The 23,139-nt window shown below is 42.4% G+C and overlaps 1 protein-coding gene across 3 annotated transcripts in view; it reads left to right on the top strand.

The window, feature by feature from the left end:
- The window catches only part of LOC147887774 (phosphatidylinositol-glycan biosynthesis class X-like protein), a 32,190-nt gene extending 14,415 nt beyond the window's left edge, over positions 1-17,775 (top strand). For all 3 annotated transcript variants that reach the window (XM_087393680.1, XM_087393682.1, XM_087393681.1), the window contains 2 exons: positions 11,182-11,354; positions 17,290-17,775. In XM_087393680.1, coding sequence (XP_087249806.1) covers positions 11,182-11,354; positions 17,290-17,595 — 479 coding nt within the window. In that variant the 3' untranslated portion in view covers positions 17,596-17,775. The remainder of the gene's footprint in view (positions 1-11,181; positions 11,355-17,289) is intronic.
- The last annotated feature ends 5,364 nt before the right edge of the window (positions 17,776-23,139 follow it).

Here is a 23,139-nt window from a genome sequence, read left to right as displayed (position 1 = left end):
CTTTGAGGTTGTTAATTCTGAAAAAAAGGTATGCTCGCTTAGAAAAGCCCTTTATGGTTTGAAGCAGGCACCCAGGGCATGGTATGCCAAAATTCATGCACACTTACTATCCCTTGGTTTTCAGAATAGTCCCACAGAACCCACTCTTTATGTCCGTGGGAGTGGATCTGATTTTTTACTGCTGATTTTATATATGGATGATATGCTCATCACGGGCCCAGATACTCAGCAAATTGCAGCTTTCAAAGCTGATTTGCAGCAGATTTTTGACATGTCAGACATGGGACGGCTCCATTATTATTTGGGCATTTTGTTTGCTCATGTTGAGGGGGGTATCATGATGTCTCAGTCCAAGTATATTGGACAGCTCCTTGATCGTTTTCAGTGTGAGGATTGCAAGCCAATCTCTACTCCAGTGGACCTTGGCTTCAAATTCTCAGCTCATGATGGGAGCCCACCATGTGATATCACTCTTTATCAGCAGGCTGTTGGATGCCTTATTTATTTATGTCACACCAGACCTGACTTGCAGTATGCAGTATCTCAGCTCAGCAGATTCATGCACATGCCCAGTTCACAGCATTGGCAGGCAGTGAAGAGAGTCTTCAAATATCTCAGAGACACTCAGGATTTAGCCCTCTTCTATGGTGATCAAGGTTCACTTACCATGCATGCTTACACGGATAGTGACTGGGCAGGATGTTCCGACACCAGAGTGTCACATACTGGCAATTGTTTTTTGCTTGGCAATTCATGTATCTCTTGGCTTAGCATGAAGCAACCAACAGTTGCCACGTCTAGCTGTGAGGCTAAGTACAGGGCAGCTTTCACCGCTACAGTAGAGTGTGTTTGGCTTCGACAGTTACTTACAGATCTTGGTATTTGCCAGTTATCCTCCACTATTGTCTTCACCAGAGTGCTTTGGCCATTGCGCGTAACCCAGTGTTTCATGCGCGTACCAAGCATATTGAAGTTCATTATCATTATGTTATGGAGCGGTTGTCAGCAGGAGACATAGAGTTGTCCTATCTTCCCACAGAGGACAACATAGCAGATATGTTTACAAAGGTACTTCCTCGTCCCAAGTTCGAAGTCTTTCGACAAGCTTTACACTTGGTTCCCTTTGTTACATGATCTGACATCCCTTGTACCTTTATAGGTGGCTATATCCTTTTGGATGAACATGTGCCACCATGACTAGAAAATACTAGGTATTCTGAGACGTTTTTAGAGTACTTCAGCCCATCCCATGAAGGGGGGTTTGTAGGCCATCCTCCGGTGGTTCTAGTGATGCCCTATAGGCCATGGTATGTGCCTTGTAGCCATAAGTAAAGACACTTATAGTGTTAGTGTCTTTTAGGCCAGATAGGACACTTAGTCCTATGTGACACCTAGGACTCATGTCCCTTAAGATCAGTCAAGGACGTCTTACTAGGCACGTGATTGGAACCAAGTTGTATGGATGGTACCAAAAAGACCTAACAACGCTGTCAAAACCCCATCTGGAGATCCAAGTCTCAACATAAGGCCGTCCTTATAATCACAATGCCAAAAATACAGTTCATCACATAGCCATGTACAATACTAATAAATTGTACACAATTATGGCACCACCAATGCCCAACTAGTGGTATGACTATATCTGTAGATGTCCTTGTTCATAACACATTCTCTCTTCTTGACTCGTCATTGTCAATTTGAAGCTAACACTGTTAGTCTTCCTTCCATGCATGGTTTGGAAGCCTCTTTCTCTTCCTTATTTTACAGATTATTTTCTATTGTTGATTCTTTCCTGATTTTTATGGAAATCCTTTTTGATGGTAAGTTGAAAATTGGGTGAGAGTGATGGTTTCCTTTTAGAGTAGTCAATCATATTGTTGGAAAGGTGACCTCCCCATCTGTAAGCCCCCATATGAGGAGAGCATGGGGGGGGTGAACCTAGGGTTTGAGAGACTGACACATGAGCAGCAGCATGGCTGCCATGTGGGCAAGAATCAAAGAGAGAGAGGTATCCCGACAGAGGGCGCAGCATGGTGGGAGGCTGGAGGCAGGTACACGGCCTGCATGGATGCACATGGTGCAAGATGGCGAGAGAGCCTGCAAGGGGAGCCAGCAGCCAGGTTGGCCTGTTTGGAGGCTGGTAGGGCTGGTCACAGCCAGCCTACCAGGGCTGGAACAAGGGCAGACTATGGGGCTGGACCCCACAAGGTTAAAGGGCATATGGCCCTGGTTTTATAGCCCCACAGGGCAGTGGGGAGGCAGGGCACAAGTCAGCCTGCATAGGGGCTGTGCCCCTGCCTTGAAGTATGGGCCAACGGCCTTGGAAAAGAGAGCCCCAAAAGGGCATTTATAGCAGACCAGGGCAGGGCCTGGTTGGCCTGTTTGGGTCGGCCATAGGCAGCCTGTCTGGTCTGTTTTTGCAGCCCCTTGGAGGCATATAAAAGGAGGGCCTCCAGGCCCTTATTACTGATCATCTACATTGTGCTGCAGACCTAGCTCACAGGAGGCTGCCCACCTAGGCTATACCCAGGTAGAAAGTCTACAAACGCTCGAGGTGGAGCACGCGGGCTCGAGTCTAGAGATAGCCAACAAATAGGAGGAGGACCTTGTGGTAAGATCAGAGGAGCACACCATTGGTGGGACTCTGGATCTATCTCTTTTGTATTGTGTCCATAGCTTTGGATGGAAATATATTATTTTGGTGGTTTCTATATCTGGCTGGTTCATTGTCTATTGATGAGTATGCACATTGAGTTAAGAAGTCTGTGATTCCACACCCCACACCACACTGTGTGAGCTCCTGGGCTATTCTATCAATCTTCCGCTGTGCGGACCTTGTGTTGGTCGATTTCTAACATATATAAGCCATAATCCTTTTAGTTTTTTCCCATCAATATGGATTTCGTCATCCTTGCAGGGACAGGTTCTCTTGCCTTGTGACTTTTTTGCCAATAATTTGGATCTTAGAAGGAACTGGGGGGAGGGGCCATGTGGATCTGTTTTGATTCTGTTTTGGGTGGTCCCTAGGACAATTCTTAATATGTTTTGTCACAAGGCCAATACAATTCATGTCTGGCTGTCCTCTTTGTAGTGGCTTAGTTGCGTTATAATTTAGTTGTTTGGACAGCTGGTAGCAATGGTTTTGGGCTCTCTGGTTAGTCTAATTCTGGATCCATACTTTTTTTGGTGTCCAGGTTGACCAGTTTTTGTAGTAGTGGTTTGTTTTTCTATGGGTTGGGGGTGGGCGGGAGGTTTGGGGTTGTTTGGGGGGGCTGGGGAAAGACAAAAAAAGACCCAGGAAGGCCATGGCTCCTGGATGATATAATTAGTACATCTGAACAAATGGTAGACTTGAGCCAATGAATTGGTGTTCTTCAACTACAGTGCCAACTAGCCACCAAAATCAAATCCATAACTTGGTAAGGGCTGTCCACCTACCACATTGCTATGTTGTTCAACCACCAGCTGGCAAGCCCAGCGAGTTAGCAGATTTCTTTTTTTTTGTTGCTCTGTGGGTCAACTTTGTAGTAGAGGGGTCAGTTTTTAAATCAGCGAGGTGATGATTTGACCTTTGGCCATCGTTGATTGTGAAAGGATATGGACTTCGACATGAGAAATAAGGAGGTGGACGGTGGACTTGCAAATGATAACGAGAAAAGTATGCACTTACCCAAAGGCCAACCAGCCTCTAAAGTTAATTTGGGAAAAAAAGATCCCCAAAATGTCCAAGTAACAAGGTGAGTGTCATATGTTTTGATCCCTATCAAAGGTATGCATACCTCATCAATTTTAAGATAAAGTTCAAATCCTCTCATAATGAAACATATCCTACCCTCGTGTTGTCCTTATTCTCCCTTGGGGTCTTGAGTGCCTTCTCAAGGATAAGAAGGGCTGATGGCATTGTGAAGGACATTTTCTTATACTTGTTGTTGGGTACTCCTAGGCATACCACTGATTGGATAAATGTTGTTTAACTTTATATTGATTCCTTAACCAATGCCAACACACAAGACCACCAAATTTTATTAAGTTTTTGTCAAAACCACTTCGATGATGTCATGTGCATGGATGGGTATCTGACGTGTCAGAGTTACACAAGACTAGCTCAAGTAGCCTGGGGGGGGGCTTAGGGCTAGGCAGGCTTGATTCTCGGGTGGAGTGGCAAGGGTATGAACCAGCTAAAGGTCTCCGCTATTTTTGGCGCATTGGGCCCGAGTCTATAAAAGGGGCCCAGGGGTTCAGTTTTTCCGTGTGCAGGTGGGAGCAAGTCTAGCTCCGTCGTGCAAGGTCTGATCCTAGATCATGTCGCGGACGCGCGCCTGCATCCTAGCATAGCCCAAGGCCCAGCAGCAGATCCAAGGCTTCCAGGCACCACTTGGTGGTATGGGACATCAGGCTGGTTGAGGATCTGGTTGGGAGTTCGTGCCAGTAGCTCAGCTCATGGCTCGGAGGGGACATCTCTTGACTCGAGATATTTTCTCGTAGATGTTGTGGTTGGGTGGTGAGCAGCCTGCTCAGTTCCTCACGTTTCTTGTTGTTCTTTTGTTTGCTTGCAGGTCTGGATTCTTAGAAGCTTTGGGGTCGTGTCAGCTGGTATCAGAGCCAACTCTTGAAGTATGATTCTCTGGGGATCACGATGGAAAGGGGCTATTCCTTCAGGTATGTCCAAACTCAAAATTTGCCAAGAAAAAACTCTGTATGCGCTTTGCAGGTAGAAAACCTGTGTTTGTCAGCTAAAGATAAACAAGATTTCGTTTTTGAACATGGATAGTGCCAGAAATCATTGACGCTAGGGGAAGATGATGGGGAGTGTAGGAATCGCCCAGATTTTGGAAAGGAGTAGGACATCGCATAGATGACAACGCAAACATGGCTGACGTAGAACCTGAGCAGAGGAGCGATGGATGACATAGAACTTGAGTATAGGAGTGATGTAGATGCGCTTGATTCAACGGGGGTGTAGAGATGGCGATGATTGCTAGATATAGGGCAGAGCTTGGGTGTAGAGACGCAATTAGGAGAGGAGCGATGGAAACTGCCTAGGGTTCCTAGCTTTCCGCCGAAAGTGAATGCATTCCAATTGCAAGGGGGGGCGAATTTTGGACAGCTTTGAATAGATGCTTTCCTGAAAAACAGGACAACTTGAAAAGACGAAGCTTGATGGCTTTCTATCCAATTTAGGTTGCCCCAAAATCACCAGCCCCCTTGACTTTATAAATCGTACCTTCTCCTTGAATTGGCACAGATTAGGTGCTTTACCAGGCCTTCTCTTCCACGATTTTGACTCAGCCTACTGCCTATTTTTCTTGCTGGATCGCACACCTCCCATGACTCCAGCTCTAATGGCTCGCATCCATAGCTCTTTGGCCAGCAATTTGCTTTTGCCTGCTTTCGTTTCCGAGCCGTAGTCCTCTACTGCTTCTGCTCTTCCCAAATCGCCATCTTTCTACCTCTCCTCCTCTAGCCCTCATGGCTGATGTGAATTATTCATCCCAAGATGAGGCTCAAGTGGACGAAGAGGTTATGGAGATGCAAGAAGACACGATGACCAAGGTTTGTATTATGATTTGGTCACGAAGGCTACTTTTAACACTTTCCTAGCCTCATTAGACTCCCAGTTTAATGTGGTTATTGAGCTGTCCCAACAGATGCATAGAAATCGTTCACTCTCATGTCAAGCACCGTTCATGGTCTTACCCATGTGGATGCATTAGCCTCGGTGTTGAGTCCCAATTTCACTCTGGAACACTACTCTGGAGAACATAAATCAAGAACGAAGCAGGTGGTTGACACTTGGCTCCATAAGTGGCAGATACAATTCTAGTTTCATCCTTATGCTGACGACAAGAAAATCTAGCTTGCGGTTGGTTACTTATCTGGCAAGGCCCTCCTCCAGTGGAAAGAATTACAGCTGAAGCCCATCAGTTGGAGTGAATTTGAAGAGAGTTTCAAGAAAGAGTTTCTAAAGGAGGACTATGACATCATAGGCAAGCTTAAAGCCCTCGATATGTCTAAGCAGAACTTAACCTTTCAAGTTTATCCCTAGAATTTTCGTGATTTGCAGGCCAGAGCTACTTAGATGGACCCTGTGACTTTATTGGGATTCTTTGTGGATGGATTGCCTGATTCCTATAAACTCCAGATCAAGAACATTAAATGCACTACTTTGCAAGAGGCCATGAATTATGCACGCATATATGATGATACCATGGCCAGCTCAAAGGGAACCACTACTTTAGATACGAGTGGGAAGAACAAGAGGAAGCTCTTCCAGTCATCTACTAATACGGGGGAGTTAAAGTCGGTTGACAACGCTTCCAAGAAGAACTTGACTTAGACAAAGAATGGTAAAGCTCGTTTCTTGTGCACCCTCAAGTTAAAGAAAGGAGGACGTTGTTTTATTTGTAAGGAGCGGGGCCACACAAGGAACGACTGTCCTAAGCGCAAGAACCAAATGCAAGCGCCAAGACCAAAGCTCCATGCAAGCCAAGGAACCAAAGCTAAGGGAGCAAATCAAGCGTGGATGACATGTATTTCTATAAATGTCATTACCGGCCCACTTTCATGTAATTGCACATTTAATAATTCGTTATTTGGCCCCCATGACCTTTTCGAGTTTATGGAGGAGTGAGGGACAAAAGAGTTCTATGAGGTGCAACTGCAAGCTGGGAAGCAGTTTTGGGATCGCAAGATTGACGATCTCTCTATCTGGGTTCAAGACTACACAGATACTCTTACATGTTGTATTATGCACTTGGAACATGTGGACTTGTTGATCGGAATAGAGTGGTTTAAAACCCACGATATTTAGATCGGATGGAAAGATCACACTCTCTCTTTTTTGGATAAGGACACCCAAGTTTGTATTAAATGTGATGATATTCCCTCTTCTTAGGGATCTATTGTATCTGCAATGCAACTTTGAAATATATTAAATACTTCTCATTATGATGTGTATCAGTGTGTTTTGATTCCACGTTCTTCATTTGTTGTTTCGGTTAATAACAAAAATGATTTAAGCGCGTTTGAACACCGAGAATTGAGAACATTGTTAGATGATTTTGTTGATGTATTTTCTGCACAACTGCCGGAAGGTTATCTCCAGAAAGGATAGTAGATCATTGCATAGATTTAGTTCCTAGGGCTCAATCTTTTAGTATTCCACCTTATAGGATGAGCCAACTTAAGGAGGACGAGTTAGCTTCGTAGCTTCAGGATTATTTGAACATGGGTTATATTCGCCCAAGTAAATCACCTTGGGGTGCATGTGTCCGTTTGAGAAAGAAGGATGGCTCGTGGAGAATGTGTGTAGATTACAAACGATTAAATAAGGCGACAATTAAGAATAAATATCCTCTTCTTTGCTCGGATGATTTGATAGACCGGTTGGCCGTATCCTCTTCCTTGCTCGGATAATTTGATAGACCGGTTGGCTGGAGCGAAGTATTTCACTAAGATTGATTTGCGCACCGGTTACCAGCAAATCCATATCTATGCAAAGCACATAGACAGAACTGCTTTTCGTACTAGGTATGGTCACTACGAATTTCTTGTATTACCTTTTGGGTTGACCAATGCTCGTGCTACTTTCCAGCAAATGATGAACGATTTGTTCCGAGATTATTTGGGCAAATTCGTTGTTGTGTTCCAGCATAAGCTATATGCCAAGATGAGTAAACATGACTTCTTCATGAAGGAGATCATTTACTTAGGGCACAAGATTTCCTCAGAAGGTATCAGCATTGATCTAGATCGCATTCAAAAGGTTTTGGAATGGCCCATACCTTAGACAGTGAAACAACTTCGTTCCTAGGATTTACGGTCTTTCTAAGAAAGTCCATGCGTGATTACTCTAAAATCACAATACCCTTGACCAACATGTTGAATGGTCGCGGACGCAGGTTTAACCAGCCTATATCTTGGAATGAGAAAATGAACAAATCTTTTGAGACCTTGAAACAAAGTATCAAGGAAGCACTTGTTCTTACACTGCCTGATCCTACCCGGCCTTATGTTTTATAGACTGATGCAAGTGACTTTGCGATCGGGGCAGCTTTATTCCAAGAGGACAGACTAGTAGCTTTTGAAAGTAACAAGCTAGATGACACTCAATATCGTTGGCCCACACTAGGAGAAGAACTGAATGCAGTAGTGCATGCTCTCAAGGTTTGGAAACACTACTTGTATGGTTCAAAGTTTCTTTTGTTAACTGATCATCAATCGATAAAGTATGTGTGTGATGGGTCGGAATTAAGGGGAAGAACGGCTAGATGGGTAGAGTTAATGCAAGACTTTGATTTTGAAATACATTATCGAAAGGGTTCCCTAAATGGTGTGGCGAATGCCTTAAGTCAGGTCAAGTTCGTAAATGCTATGTCATTTACGAAAATATCCTCAGACCTATTTCAATCCTTGAGAGGGTTTTGCGCAACTGATAGTCATTTCAGTTCTTTTTGGCAGAAGGTCCAGAATGGGATCTCCATGGTTGACCAGAACTTAGGAAGATTGTGCTACCAACAGTACAGGCGGTAGGAGGTCATTGGATGATTAGGAACGGCTTGCTGTTCTAGAATGAAAAGATATGTGTGCCAGATGTTTCGGATCTTCGTTCCAGGATTCTCTGGGAGTGTCATGATGCTCCTAGCGCTGGACATCCAGGGGTACATAGGACTTTGTCTCTTGTGAAACACACCACCTTGTATTGGCCTAAGATTTGTGCATTTGTTGAAAGCTATGTAGTAGGTTGCCGTGTTTGTCAGGTCACTAAGGCAGAACGTCTTAGAAGTGCAGGTTTACTACAGCCATTGCAAATCCTTGGTAATAAATGGGAAAGTATTTCCATGGACTTTATTACGGGCTTCCCTAGAACGCGCAAGGGTCATGACTCCATTTGGGTCATAGTTGACCGTTTGACAAAGATGGCTAGATTCTTATCTACTAGATTGACCGTATCAGCTATTCAGTTGGCTCACGAGTTTGTGGACCAATTGTTTAAGTTATATGGTTTGCCTTCAGACATAGTTAGTGACTGGGACATTGCTTTTGAGAAGTTGAAAACTACTAAGTATGAGTTCCTTAGATCAAGCACAATCCGATGGCAGTATAGAAAAGGTCAACCAGTTGGTTGAAGATATGTTTCTAAGAGGTAGTCTTCATAAGAAGACCATCTCCCAATGATAGAATTTGCTTATAACAGTGCAAACATTCAAGTACGGGTTACAATTCTTTTATGCTTATGTACGGGTTTTAACCAAAGTCACCAGTTATGGTTGGGTTCAAGGGAATAAACAATGATGTTGCAAGGACATTCTTGCAAGACATGCAAGAAATGTTGCAGTTCACCAAGGAGTCTATTAAAAGTGCCCAGGATTGAGATAGATTTAATGCTAGTAGACATCGTTCACCCAGAGAGTACTCTGATGGAATGATGGTATATTTACGTATTCCCAAGGAATCTAAGAGCTTAAGTACTGGTCTGGTTCCAAAATTATCCCCTAGATACTATGGTCCGTTCAAGATTATTAAAAGAATTGGACCAGTTGCATCTAAACTAGAATTGCCTCCTGATGTTAAAGTACATCCAATTTTTCATGTCAGTAGACTGCAAGAGTTACTGGGTACTGATGATCAGCTTGCTTCTCCTCAAGAAATAATAGAAGTTACTGAGTTGACTTTTATTCCATACGAACTTGAGAGTATTCTTGAATTTTGTGAAAGACAGATTAGGAATAGAACTATCACGGAATACAAGGTCAAGTGGAAGGATCATGTTGAGGAGGACGCAACATGGGAGCCATGATCTAACCTCCAGAGGACATCTCCAGGTTTTCTTACGAACTCAGGAGTGAGTTCTTAGAGGAGGGGAAGTATGTCATGTGCACAGATGGGTATCTGACGTGTACAAAGGTACACAACACTAGCTCAGGTAGCCTGGGGGGGGCTGAGTGCTAGGCAGGCTTGATTCTTGGGTTGAGTGGCAAGGTTATGAACCAGATAGAGGTCTTTGCTATTTTTGATGCATTAGGCCTGAGTCTATAAAAGGGGCCCGGGGGTTCAGTTTTCCAGTGTACAGGTGGGAGCAAGTCTAGCTCCCTCGTGCAAGGTCTGATCCGGGATGGTGTTGCGGACACACGCCTGCATCCTAGTGTAGCCCAAGGCCTAGCAGCAAATCCAAGGGTCTCCAAGCACCACCTGGTGGTATGGGACACCAGGCTGGTTGGGAGTTCATGCTAGTAGCTCAGCTCGTGGCTCGGAGGGGACTTCTCTTGACTCGAGATCTTTTCTCGTAGATGTCGTGGTTGGGTGGTGAGCAGCCTGCTTAGTTCCTAACGTTTCTTGTTGTTCTTGTGTTTGCTTGTAGGTCCGGATTCTCAGGAGCTCTGGGGTCGTGTCACATAGTATTGGCTTCTTGCCAGGAGGTTAAGCTAGTTGATGATATACTACAAGCAAACTTGAGTGGAACTGGGGATATTGTCAATAGCAAAACTACACCTTGCTTTTAGATTTTCCACGTAATCAAACCTCGGCAAATGTGGGAGGGTTTTTTGACACAAGACTGAGGGAGACCAAACAAAACATTATTCATGGGGACCTCTTTGAGCCCCAGGGCAACCTCATGGTCAATGTCATCCTCTTCACCACTGCAGAAGGGATAATGTGGGTTCTTTGAAATTCGATGCCTTGAAGTTAGTGACAATACTGTTTTTTCAGACCATCCAAATGAAGCAATTAACCTTGGGGGGCATTTTGTTGACCACCCGCAGGCAACTTTTTATTTCAGATTTCCCTTAGGGTTAATTATAATTAAAGTCTACTCGAGCTTCTGCATTTACAGCTCGCAGTTAGGAGATGATTTTCATATACACATGCTGATGCTTTGTTGGAAGCATAGATTATTACACTTAGCTATTGTTAAGACGAGAGTGTATTCTTTGTTTCTTGGGTGTGTATCTCATACATAAAGCCTGCATAGGGGAAACTGTCTTTATGATTTTTTAATTAAGACATGCAAGGCTTCAAGGGAGCTGCTGGTTGGAAGGCTGCTTGGACGAATCACAGATTGTCACTTCTAAACTAAGTACAATGTGGGAGTTGTTTATCAGCTGTGCTTGGAGTTTGTCTTGTTTTGACCAATTTGTCTCTTGAGATTGGCACACGCTGATGCTTTTTTCTTGATTACAGTATACATGGATGCTCGAGTCTATGGTGATCACAATCTTGAGCTTCCTGCTCTCCATTCATCTCGATCCATTGTTGTACTCCATACATTTATCAACAACAGTAATGCAGATTCAGAGCAGTTGCAACCAATGTTACGGGCAAAAGTGTCACTGCCATTACATGCTCGATACCCGGTAAAGTAGAGCTTCCCTGTGTTGATTTTCCTTCTGTAGTAGCCAATCTTCCCTTTCTTTTACACCGATAGAGGATGCGCTAGCTGACAAATACACATACTTTTTTTTTAATAGTAATATCCAGTGCTGTATTTATATGCTCATAAATTTACAAGATGGGAAGTCTCCAAAATGGAGAGTATCCCAAAGATCAGAAACATAAAAAGAAAAGCTCTATGCAAGAAGCGTCTATATCACCCTCATGGCAGGCATCATATGACAAATACACATACACATACACCTGTATGTGCACATGAATGTCTGCATCTGATCGAGAGGACAAAATGTCCGTAAGACGCAAGGAAAAATTTCAGTGTTTTTCAGGGGGAGAGAGGAAGGGGTAGGGGAGGAGGAAGAGTCAATTAACTAATTCAATAATACTTGGAAATTCCAGTCATTAACTCCAAGTGTATGTATTCACATAAGGGAGTGAATGCACACTTGCATGAAAAGCTGAACTTTTACTAAACGAATTCGGAGTGGATTAGGATAAATGTTACATGATCTTGTGATGTCATAGTAGCCAATTCATGCTACGGGAGAGTTCATGGTTCTAACTTTGGGAATGTCTATCTCATAAAGTCACAATATTTGTTAGCACTGCCTTCAGGCAGCGCTCTAGGTACACATTTGTTAAAAAAGTGTCCCACACACTTTGTTGCCACGTGGCCCCCTTCTATTTTGGTTCTTTCTCTCTCCCACACACACTCACTCACACACACTTTCTTTCTTTTTTTAAGAACTCTCTCTCTCTCTCTCTCTCTCTCTCTCACACACACACACACACACACGGAGTTTGCAAATCATTTGAACTTTCCTATACACAGCTTCCATCACATGTGTTGCAAATTAATCATTTATTCATCTTGACAATTGTTTTCCTTTGACAGAACCAACTTGAAGGCAGTGCTCACGAGTACCTGTACTCACTTGTTTCTCTTGTACATGATCAATTTGGACATGCTCTTGGATTTGTGCACCCTTGTTTGCGCTATTACTCCATTGATAGTATGATGTAGTATTAACCCTAAGGGGGGGATACCTTTGGGTTAGGAGATAGGAAGAAGACAATTGTCTTTACTTATTTGGTTTACATGGCCTAAAATTTGGTTAGTGCCTAATTAGGATAGTTAGGAAAATTAGTAGCCTAGGTGTGCTAAGTGTATTAAGCATTTAGTGCATTTATAGAAAGTGATCACTAGGTCTAGGGGTGGAAGTGGGTGCACCCACTGCTTGTAGGGTGCAGGATGGAGAGCTGCAGTTTTGAGTGAAAGGAGGCCTTCGTATGTGCAACAGAGAATGGGGTAATTGAGCGCAGCGCATGTGAAGCGTAGCTGGATCTGCATGATTGCTTGTGCACAGACCGCTTTTGGTTTGTTTGCGTGGGCAACATATGCAAAGGTGATGTTCAATTACCATTTGAACACAGAAGGATAAGTGTCGAGGGCTGGTACTCTCGTTTATGTGCAAATAGAGATGCACTGGCGCCTAACACTTCTGTGTGCATAACCATCTTTGTGTGTTGATGTGTAGCAACATTTCTATGCAAATGTATGTGTGCCAATGGCCAACAACCCCACGAATGGAAACCTAAGCGGGCAACAACTGTATGAATGCTGAAAAAGAGAGGTCATCCTTCGTTTAATGGTTGATGGATATCTCTTCATCAGCTCATGCTTTGTTAAAGGGTAGCATATCATTGAGGGCTTCTAGCAAAGGATTGTTGCTTGTGCGATTGCTCATTGTTGAGCGCTTTTGGCAGAGCATTCTCGGTAAGTATCTAATACCTTGCATTGATGAACTCTTTGACTAATTGCAAGAAGCTAAGTATTTTAGTAAAATTGATTTACAAACTAGGTACTCTTGTGATGATGTACCCAACACTAAAGGTTATTTTCTGACACACTGGACATTGCTTTCGTATTGTGTCAGTCTTGCTGCACACACATGCTAAATACGCATGAAGGAAAGAAGGTTTGGATTCAAATATATACCACTATGTGAGTTCCTTTGCTACACAACCCTTTCCCTCTAGGATCTAGGGACTCTTCCGTTGCATTGTTTTGCTCTAACATCATGCTATATAGAGGGAGGGATGTTCCCACATCTTATTTTGCATTCCGTAGGAAAGAATGGTTTATTGTCTAGGAGAAACTATATAAGGGTATTGTGGTATGGAGGAGGAGAGGTCCTTATGGGGATTTAGGAGGAAAGGGCCATGTTTTATCCGAGGAGTTATTCCACATATGCTGGTTGTGGAGAACCATTAGAGGAACGGCCATGTTTTGTACTTAAGGGGATGTTCCATTGTGGAATGGACATTAGAGCTTCTCAAAGAGAAAATAACCTTCTATTAAAAATTTTAAAATCAGCCATTCAAATCAGCATTCCCAAGGGCACTGATCGTGGGGAAAGGGAAACACACAACTGGCTGTCAGCTGGTTTTTGGAGTACCCAACTCATTGCCTAGGAAAACTCTGGGCGGGCAAATAGCGACTTGCGAGGGAGGAGGTCTATGAAACCAGTGGATATCTCTCGTAGTGATGATATAAAAGATACCTGCAAGCCAAGCCTTGCAGAAACGCTCCCGCCTTTTGGCATTCGCTCTAGAACCTGGAGTCCCATGCTGCCAAATGGCATGCAGGTGTAGATAATATCTTGCCAGATGGCGATCATGGGAACCTGATGGCCTCCCATCAGAAAAAGACAATGGGTAACCTAGATGTTCCAAGCATTGATGCAGGACACTGTCTCCCATACACTAAAGGGCATAGGTGGGATAGAAATCCCTAAGGTTAGGGATGTTGTCCCCAATGGAAAGATCTGCCATGACAGCGAGAGCATTGTCTGGTGGTTTGTCAACTTTCGGGTCAGCGGACCCTACCTCCACGAGATTTGCTTCTTCTTCTTCAATCTTTTCAAGTTGTCTGAGGTATCGATTGGTCGTATGGACAGGTTTCTTACAATAGATACACTTGGCCGGTTTGCTAGCAAAGTGTTTACTGGTGCTGCCCTTTCTTCTAGTTTTGGACTGATGGGTGTGTTGCGATGACAATCATTGTCCATTAATACAGCAACCATTTCTTCATATTACCTCGCATGAGAAACTTGAAGGACACCAAGAATATTTGCGTAGGTGGGACTCTCTTCGAGACTATTGAGAAGTACAACCTTCTTATCATCATCATCATGAGGAGCTTTCAAGGCAGTAAGGTGTTTTACAAGGATACCTAAAGCACTGAGATGGTCCTTCAAGGTTGAATCCTTAATGGAGATCTTATAAAATTGTTGCTTGAGAAAGTGTTTGGAATTATTAAGATCTTCTCCAAAAGATCATTCAGTGTCCGAAACCTCTTTTGCTGTACTATCAAGATCGAGATGATGAATATTATTGTTTGCAAGACCCAGACCAATAATGGAAAAAGCTCGATCATTTTTGTCATTCCATGCAATCAACGCAGCTGAATTCCTTCAGGCTTGGGATTGGTTCCTTGACGACTTTCCACACACTGTACTGCATAAGGACTGGGCGTACCTTGGTCTGCCAATGCGTAAAGTTTGTATCAGAGAATTTCTTGATCTGAGAAGCAAGACGGGGAAGTTCCATTGGTGGAGATTGATAATATGTCCCGTGAACTAAAGTGTCTTTCTCAGCATCGATGGGCCAGGGTTGGATGAGACTGCACTCATAGATCAAGAACGAAGCCGGCAGCAGACATATATATGACTTAACACAAGAGTTAGACCAATTTTCGGAGAGGCTGAGCCAGCAAGTTGACCTGCTGCACTCAAAGTCCTCAAAAAATGAGGTCAACACCTTGGTTGACTGCACATGAGATAAAGGGGGTTTATTCAACTGCCATGTGTCAATACATTGGACCTTTGGAAACTGGCTTTTTTCTCAGTTGCAGATATGAAGAAAAACGATCATGAAAATGCTGGCTATTCCTTCAAAAAATGAGATTGTGAAGGAATCATGGGGCCTTGCAGTGAGTTCTGGAGTAGGCAGACTAGGTGAAGTAGACGCTTAGATGTGTACAGAAAGTAGATCTTGATTCTTGGATGATAGAAAAACTGGCAAGGAGCTGGGACATATGTGTTGGGAAGTCCATGCAGCAATATGGCGAAACCAAGAGAACTAATGCTCGCAGCAATGAGGCAGGTCGGGGAGCAGAAACAGCGCTGAGTCGCTCAGCATGGCTTTAGGAAGAGCAGCGAAGAGATGATAACCCGTCCAGCATGCTAGTATATGATTTCTGAGGACACCCAATCTGATAGAACACAAGGACTGATGCTGTTGGCCCAGAGCTTCATCTTTCTCTTAGTGAATAAATTTATCAACAGCTCGTCACGAGAGCGAAACATTGCCTGCTTTTGAAACAACTCGAGCACCTTCGTATTCCCAAGTGGCTGGGCTAAACGACGCCATTATTTCCAACTCGGATTTAGGCAGGATGAATGCTTCAACTCTATCCGGGAATCTTCTTGTATAACAATCTCAAACATGGTATGCACGCAGATCGGTGTCTTCTGAAAAGACAATGACGTAGGGGATCAGGCGATGCTTTGCTGCAAGAATCATGAGCAGCTGATGATGGCGCATTTCTTCATCATACCAACACTGTTGCACACATTGTTGGAGAGGCACGAGTTCAGGAGAAGGACCATATAAGGAGGTTGGCCTTCATCGCATCCATTCCTGACGTCGTCATATGTCTTATGGCAATCCTGATTCTTGGCTTTGCCATTTTGCAGTCATTGGATGCCATCTCTAAGGCAGAAAGAAAGTGTGGAGCCAGTGAGATGAGGGATGTAGATGATGTTGGGTGTGGGCTTGTTGGCTACATCATCAAGGTCTGTGATTGGATCTCATCTAGAGTTGTGATTGCTAAAGGAGACTTAAGAGTCCCTGCTCATGGCATGCAACAGGCTGTCGTTTATTGCATCGTGCCACTCACCAGTACTCTCTCATGGTCTGTTCCTTATCTGGGTGCCCTTGTTTGGCACCAGTGTACCAGCGTTTCCTAAGCACTTTGCACTTGTCATCATACTACTCATTTTGGGGAACAGATTATTTTGGTGGCTCTTTGTGGATTCAATAGTGAGTGCTGTGCTGGTGTATGGATACAGCACGCGAGAATCGAGGTTTTGGCATCGAGTGAGGGTTGATTGTGTGAATGGTGTCAGGTGCATGGTCGAAATCGTACTGATGGTAAGGTGGAAGTGTTTGGCTCTTGGCATAAAAGGAATAACTCTGATGTGGTCAATTTGTGTGGTGAAAGCAAGACCCTCCATGAACTATGCTCCAGTCTTCAGATCTGGCCATCTTTGCAATCCATTGTATGTTATCAAAAAGCATGGCTCCCCCAGAGATGTGTAGCTCACTATGGTACGTGGATTCTCATGTGTAGGCAAGCACTGCAGGTAGGCCCCTGTAACTCATGTAGAACCACCCTTGGAAGGTTTCTGTGAAGTAGCCTTGTGAGGATCATGAAGTCCCAGCAGGCAACAGATAAAGTACTCCTGGTCGCTCAGGCATCATACCCCTATTTGGTCAGGGTTAGTTTTCTGTCCTGAATATTGACTTTCCCATCCTGGTATGCTGCCAATTCCCCTTCTGTTTGGGCTTCTATTACTTCACGCAATCTTCTTCTGTTGTACCTGCATTTATGTAAGGATCTCATCTATAGAGGATACGATCTTAGTCTGAAAGAGGTTGTGGGTGGAGAGAGGGAGAGAGAGAGAGAGAGAAGGGGGGGGGGGGGGGGGGAGAGAGAGAGAGAGAGAGAGTCTCTATTGCATTCAGGTACAGAAGCTGTTTATTTATGAGGTTTAAAAATTATAACTATAAAGGGAGCATTCTAGAAGTTTTGACATGTATATTGTTCCTTTGCAGCCACTTAGCTTGGCTGGTCATGTGCCTGTAAATTTCAGCCTTCCCTACATCTTATTCCATTGTTCAGACATTGACAATTTGGCATCACCTGTGGATGGGAACAACATTGCCTGGACATTACTATCTTGGAGGGAAAAGACCACCTTAGAATCAGCAGTTTTGTTGCAATGGGCAGTTCCTGCTGGAAATCCTTTACATACACAATTTGTGGCTGTTACTACTGCTTGTACTGCAATAATTGGATTGGTAATCTTACTGGTGGTATCAAGCTACTCTCTCAGTTATTCACAATATAAATTGGCATAGAATGATTTGAATCTCAGCATATTCTTCTTTTTGAGCTTGAAAGAGCATGCACCAAGTGTATGCATGTTCATGTTTGATAAATAAATAAATGTGTGTGTGTGTGTGTGTGTGTACAAAGTACTAAGTACTTACATATATCTATGTATATCCATCGGTATATATCTATATATAAAGAGGTATATGGATATCTATGTATACGTACATTTAGACTTCACAAGCAGTTGTAGCTTGAATGAAGAGATTTTGGACTACCTTTTGATTAGCCTTCTCCTTTAGTGCTAGCCTTCGTCATGGTTGAGTCTGCTCTTCACCTTTGGAGTGCCGATAGAAACTCAGTACGAAGACTTTGTATAAATGGATGCTCAAGTATGTGTGGGTGTGTGGATTTGTATGTGTGAGAGCATATTTTTATACTATGGTCTACACCCACTGTTGGGCGTTGATGACGTCAGTGTGGATGTCATAGTAGCTAGTCCTTGCTATGCATGATGGAGTTTATGGTTTTCAACCTTGTGAGTGACTATCATGAGATTGAAACTGCACTATGTTGTGTTTTTAAAGGATGAGTTTGGGAATGTTCCTGGATTCATCTAGGTATACGTACGTATGTATACCTCCATACATACATACAAATGTGTGTGTGTGTGCGTGATTATGCATACACAACACACTATTAAACCATTTTGGCCTTTCAGGCTTCGCTTGGAAATTTTTCTAGAATGGTCACCTCCATGTACATAATAATGGTCTACTAAACTTTAATTTTGGGTAAATTTTCAACAATACATAGATTATCTCCACACCAATATAGCCTAGTAAAACTAAAACTTTGGCATGGTGACCTTCACTCAAAAATGATCTAGTAATTTTCAAAATCTGGTTCAATTGCAACACTAGTACCTAGGTCACTTGCACACCTTAAGTGTTTGACATTAAAAATATGAGTACATATTGCATGGAGTTTTAAATGATGAATTAATTAAAGTAATTTAAGAGTTTCTTGAATTATGCATATAAAGGTAGTGGAAAGGTACGTAGTATGTGTTCCCATACATTGAAAAATGGAAAATTTTCATTAATTAGTTCTAGAGAAGAGAAGAGGGGTGAAAAAGGAAGAGGGAAAGGGATAAAGAGGGTAGGGAGGAGTTTCAATTGAGAGGGACCACTTAAGAAGGGGGTATTAAAGAAGAAGGCACATGCTAAAGGGGGAGGGGGAAGAGGGACCATTTGAAGGGGGCCTTAAAGAAGAAGACACGCACTAAAGCGCGAGGGGGAAGGGGGACCATTTATAATATTTTAGTTAGCACTAGGTATGCTCTTCTATTCTATAGCTTAGTGGTAGGGCTCACATGTGGGAAAGACAACATTGTAGGTTAGAATCCTACCCTCTTAAATAATGTGCACTTCTCTTTGATAGAGCTTAAAATAAATTAATTAACCCAAATAAATTATTAATTCATGGACAAACATAAGTTAATTAATCTCCATGGTCCAAAACAAATAGAAATAAAATAAAGTTGAATGAGTATGCGTAGACTTTGTTTTTATAATCGAATTCTAGAATTACGTCTCGACTTGATGGATCAAGTCACATTTAAAATGAAATTAAAACTATGTATTCGCTAAACGCCACCACGTCATTGCTCCCATAAAATGCCATATCTAAACCCTCATCTAGAAGGAATGCCTGTTTTAAAAAATAGGCTCAACAATTGAAGAAAAATACAGCTTGTTGCTTCCAGAACTAAAAAATTTGAAACTCAATCTGAAACTTGCATCTCGAAATCTAGATTTTATTTTATAGGATGTGAGTTGCACTCCCATTGGCTCTTTGAGCAATTTATGGCATACAATCCAACTTAATGCTCAAATCAAGAACTTTTGTTATTTTATGCAACAAGTTGTGTTTTACTCCAACTGATGACATGGCATTACCAGTGATGACATGGTAGACAGTCAGGTAATGCGTCATGATGTGGACAATGATTGTTAATGATGTTGTGGCAACAGAATCAGCCTTGTTGACTTGTCGTGCCTACGTGGTTGTTAGGATAGTGTTGCCATGTGGTAGCATATGGATAAAGCCTAAGGGTGTGGTAACTCTGAGGATAGAGTTGATGAGGTGGCAAGAGGATTTCCTTGCCAATGTGGCAAGTGGGGAGTGTTGCTGATGTGTCAACAAGGATAGTGGCAACTGGTTAACCAATCCTTGCTATGATAAAGATGCCACGTGTCATTGGTTTGGTGGAGAGAAGATGAGGCCGAAATCATGGAGATTCCCCAAAATCTTGATAGATTTTGTCTGTGCCTGCTTCAACAAGAGTTACATGCAACAAATCTAGAGCCGATTTGTTGCGTGAGCAACAAGTTATCCATTGCTCAAATTAAGGAGAAATTAGTAATTTGAGTAATTGGTTGTATTGCACTTAGATCATTGCTGATGTAATAGGTTGACTCTAGGTTTGTATTATACACAACTTGTTGCACAAGAAAGACCTTGAGTGCAACACAACTTATTGCTTAAATCAATACAATTTCTTAATTTGAGTAAAAAGGTTGGGTTTAAACAACTTCTTAGCGGAAAAGCTAGTGTACTGCTCAAGCAACGGGTTGGGCGTAATACCACCTCTTGTCCTTATATTTCTAGATTATGTCTTGAAAAAACAATCACTTTAGTATTAAAAATTTCTAGAATTAGGGTTTAAATTTTTTAGAGAAGTTTATGATCTTGATGGGAGATGAGATTATGGGAGATGAGATTAGCCAAAGGCAATTACAAATTCACTAAAAAATTTCACACACTAGATTTTAGCAATCAAGGCCATTCAATAAAATTCATTTCTTACATGCATGCCATTGTTATGTGATTAGGAATGAATCTTGCAGCAGTGCATGGCGATAATAAAAATGAGAGCTAATGATAGACAGTGGATTTTAAAAAACATCATGTTTGTCATGATAACTCTCTCAGACACACACACACACACACACACACAACCATGTGTCATATATAGATATATAGATTTCTATGAATAGATAGATAGATATATTACATGCATCTCTCTCTCTCTCTCTCTCTCTCTCTCTATTTATCTATCTATCTATATATATATCTGTGTGTGTGCGCCCGTGCGCATGCATGCATGTGTATGTATGTACACACACACACACACACACACATGTATGTATGTGTGTGTGTGTGTGTGTGTGTGTGTGTGTGTACATACCTTGCGAGTTTTTCAAAGCCTCATTACGACAATCTTTGTAAAAAGCTTTTCAAATATAAATACAGTCGTTTCACCAAAAAAAAAAAGTGTGTACATACATACATACATACACATGCATGCATGCGCGCTCACACACACACACACACACACACACACACACATATGTATGTATGTATGCATGTATGTATGTAGAGAGAGAGAGAGAGAGAGATGCATGTAATATATCTATCTATCTATTTATGGATATCTATACATCTATATATGGCACATGGCATTGTTGCAACTCACATTTTAAATATTTGGACGCATAGGATATGTTCACAACGTCGAAGAAATATGGTTATAAAAACTTTTTTAAAAAAGCATAATGATTGAAAAGAGAAGGATCTTACTATGCATGATATACAAATTCTTTGTGTTTAGAGATTTAATGCTTGATCAAGGTGTGTAATGGAACCAGTTATATGTGGAGCGAAAGGTAAAATCTTTGTTCTTTTGGTCCAATTTAGAAATAAGCAACACTAGTTTAACTTTTTTGTTAAAAAAGCTTGATTCCTTTCACATAGATAGAATATTCCACTTATGCCTATATTATTCCTGTAGAGATTGAGTACTGTATTATGAAAGCACATGTCACCAAAGTGCCAACAAGATATGGAGAAAGATATGGTACCATTGCAAAAAGGAGATATATTGTAGGTAATGAAATACCTCTGTTGGCTAAAACGTGAAATATAGCATGACAATATAATTGACCCACAAAAGAAGAGACTAGCACATAAAGGGTAGCATATAAAGGGTATGCATAAGAATGCCCCTAAGACCTAGTGTTATTGGCTAGTGGTACTTTTTATCAACATTCTAATTTTGGTCGCAACCATAAAGTTATCGATGAATAGATCAAGCTAGACCTCATGGTTCCCCTTGTAAACATATGTCTTGATGAAAAGGTGACATGTGATAGATATGCCATTTCTGTAGTTTCATGGAAAGTAAATGTTGCAACCACCATTCAGGCATTGATGAATAGATCAAGCTAGATGTTAGGATTGGCCCTGTAAATAGATATCGTGATGAATATATGCCAATATGTAGTTTCACGGAAAGAACATGTTGCATCCATGAATAGATCAAGCTAGATGTTAGGACTGCCCTTGTAAATAGATATCTTGATGAATAAGTAACATGTAACATGCCATTATGTAGTTTCAAGAGAAGAAAATGTTGGAAGGAATAGAAAGCACTCTTTCTAATTTGTGAAAACAAAACATGTAGTTGGTATATCTTATTGACATCATACATGGGTTTAGGTCGCCATTAATAGACTAGATATTGAGTACAAAGTGCAAGGGGAGGATATTCTTTATAGAATTTTGTATCTTTATGATGTTCATTGAATAAACAATGATGAGGTAAAACTAGGATTTGACGTAGATTTTATAAATCAACGATTTATACATATTGCTTTATTTTTTAGGATAGAATTTAACAAACTCAAGATACCAAATGAATGCGGTAGTGAGCTGCCCTACCCCCCCTTCCCTTCCCCCCCTTCCTCTTTGACCCTCTCTTTCGCCTCTAGCTCCAAGCCCCTAGCGAGGGTAGCGTGCAGCACTTGCGACCTTCAACAAAGGGGTGTGCTGTTGCACGCCCCCCCTTCTACCCTTGCCAGCTCATGAGCCTCCTTTTGCCCCATTTCAACCTGGTGCCTCCAGCCCATACTCCCCGTGATCACCCCCTTACTCGGGCGTGGTTCTACAGTGCCCAGCCCTCCGTACGGCTAAGGTGATATTCAGTGGTAGCAAGGTAAGGGGGCACTACTAGGCGACCCCTCCTTTCTCGTTTTGGTGCTCCTCCAACATAATGGTAGCGTTCTCTCGCACATCCTGCTTCAAATAAAGGTGTCTAGGTGGCTCCTTGGACATCGACGCATCTTCACGCAACCAACCTTGGTCTTTTGGGTTGGCATTGAGAGACCAGCTAGCCTAGCCATCTCCTTTGTTGGTCTTACAAGCTCTTCTTAAGTGCGGGCAAAATTTGGAAGCACTTTGGGGCTGCTCCTTCACTTCAGCATATTCCTTCCCCTTTGAATCACGAATAATCCATCACTTCTTACGATAGTTCAGCAACTACTTCCCTTTCAGTGTTGGTGGTCGGGCACGTGGTAGTTCTCTCTCTCGGGCTGCTCCTTCACTTCAGCATATTCCTTCCCCTTTGAGTCACGAATAATCCATCAGTTCTTACGACAGTTCAGCAAGTACTTCCCTTTTAGTGTTGGCGGTCGGGCATGTGGTAGTTCTCTCTCTCTCTCTCTCTC

Source organism: Dipteris shenzhenensis, chromosome 22, assembly GCF_047967505.1.
Source record: "Dipteris shenzhenensis isolate YYH24624 ecotype China chromosome 22, Dip_SZ_1.0, whole genome shotgun sequence".
Taxonomy (NCBI): Eukaryota; Viridiplantae; Streptophyta; class Polypodiopsida; order Gleicheniales; family Dipteridaceae; genus Dipteris; species Dipteris shenzhenensis.
Note: the sequence above shows the minus strand (reverse complement) of the source record. Positions and strands in the feature narration are given on the sequence as shown.